We start from the raw sequence: 526 nt of genomic DNA on the forward strand, positions 1-526 counted from the left end.
CTGGGGAGGGGGCTGGGGCACGGTCTGGGGAGGAGCAGCTGAGGAGGGGGCTGCTCAGCCTTGATGACCCCGCGTCAGGTGGCACCGGGGCAGGTTTGGGTGGGATATTGGGAAAGATTTCCTCGCCGGCAGAGCTCTGAAGCGCTGGGACAGACTTCCCAGGGCAGCAGTGGGGTCAGCACAGCTGGAGGGACGGAAATGACGCGTGGATGTGGTGCCTGGGGATGTGGTTTTAGCAGCGGCCTGTTCAGTGCTGGGCAAAGGGTTGGGCTCGGTCTTACGTGTCTTTCCCAGCCCAAATGATGCCATGGTGCTGTGCTCCTGTTCTACGAGTCTGTGACCCAGCAGGAGCAGAAGGCACCTCTGGGCCTAAGGCGGCTGTGGGAGGGGAGAGGGGAAGGTGCTCAGGCCTCGGGTCGCACAGCCAGAGCTCCCAGTGTGTCCCTGGGCTCAGCAGCAGCAGCGGGGACACAGTTGTAGCAGCTCCTTGGGACACTGAGGGGACCCACCACAGTTTATTAAGCAC

General features: G+C 62.7%; 1 protein-coding gene across 1 annotated transcript in view; it reads right to left on the minus strand.

Moving 5' to 3' along the window:
* MRPL19 (mitochondrial ribosomal protein L19) overlaps window positions 1-309 on the minus strand; it is a 5,152-nt gene extending 4,843 nt beyond the window's left edge. Inside the window, exon 1 of the mRNA XM_010002421.1 lies at window positions 282-309. Coding sequence (XP_010000723.1) covers window positions 282-309 — 28 coding nt within the window. The remainder of the gene's footprint in view (window positions 1-281) is intronic.
* Window positions 310-526: the final 217 nt, after the last annotated feature.

The sequence above is a fragment of the Chaetura pelagica genome, unplaced genomic scaffold (assembly GCF_000747805.2).
Source record: "Chaetura pelagica isolate M959 unplaced genomic scaffold, ChaPel_1.0 scaffold46, whole genome shotgun sequence".
Taxonomy (NCBI): Eukaryota; Metazoa; Chordata; class Aves; order Apodiformes; family Apodidae; genus Chaetura; species Chaetura pelagica.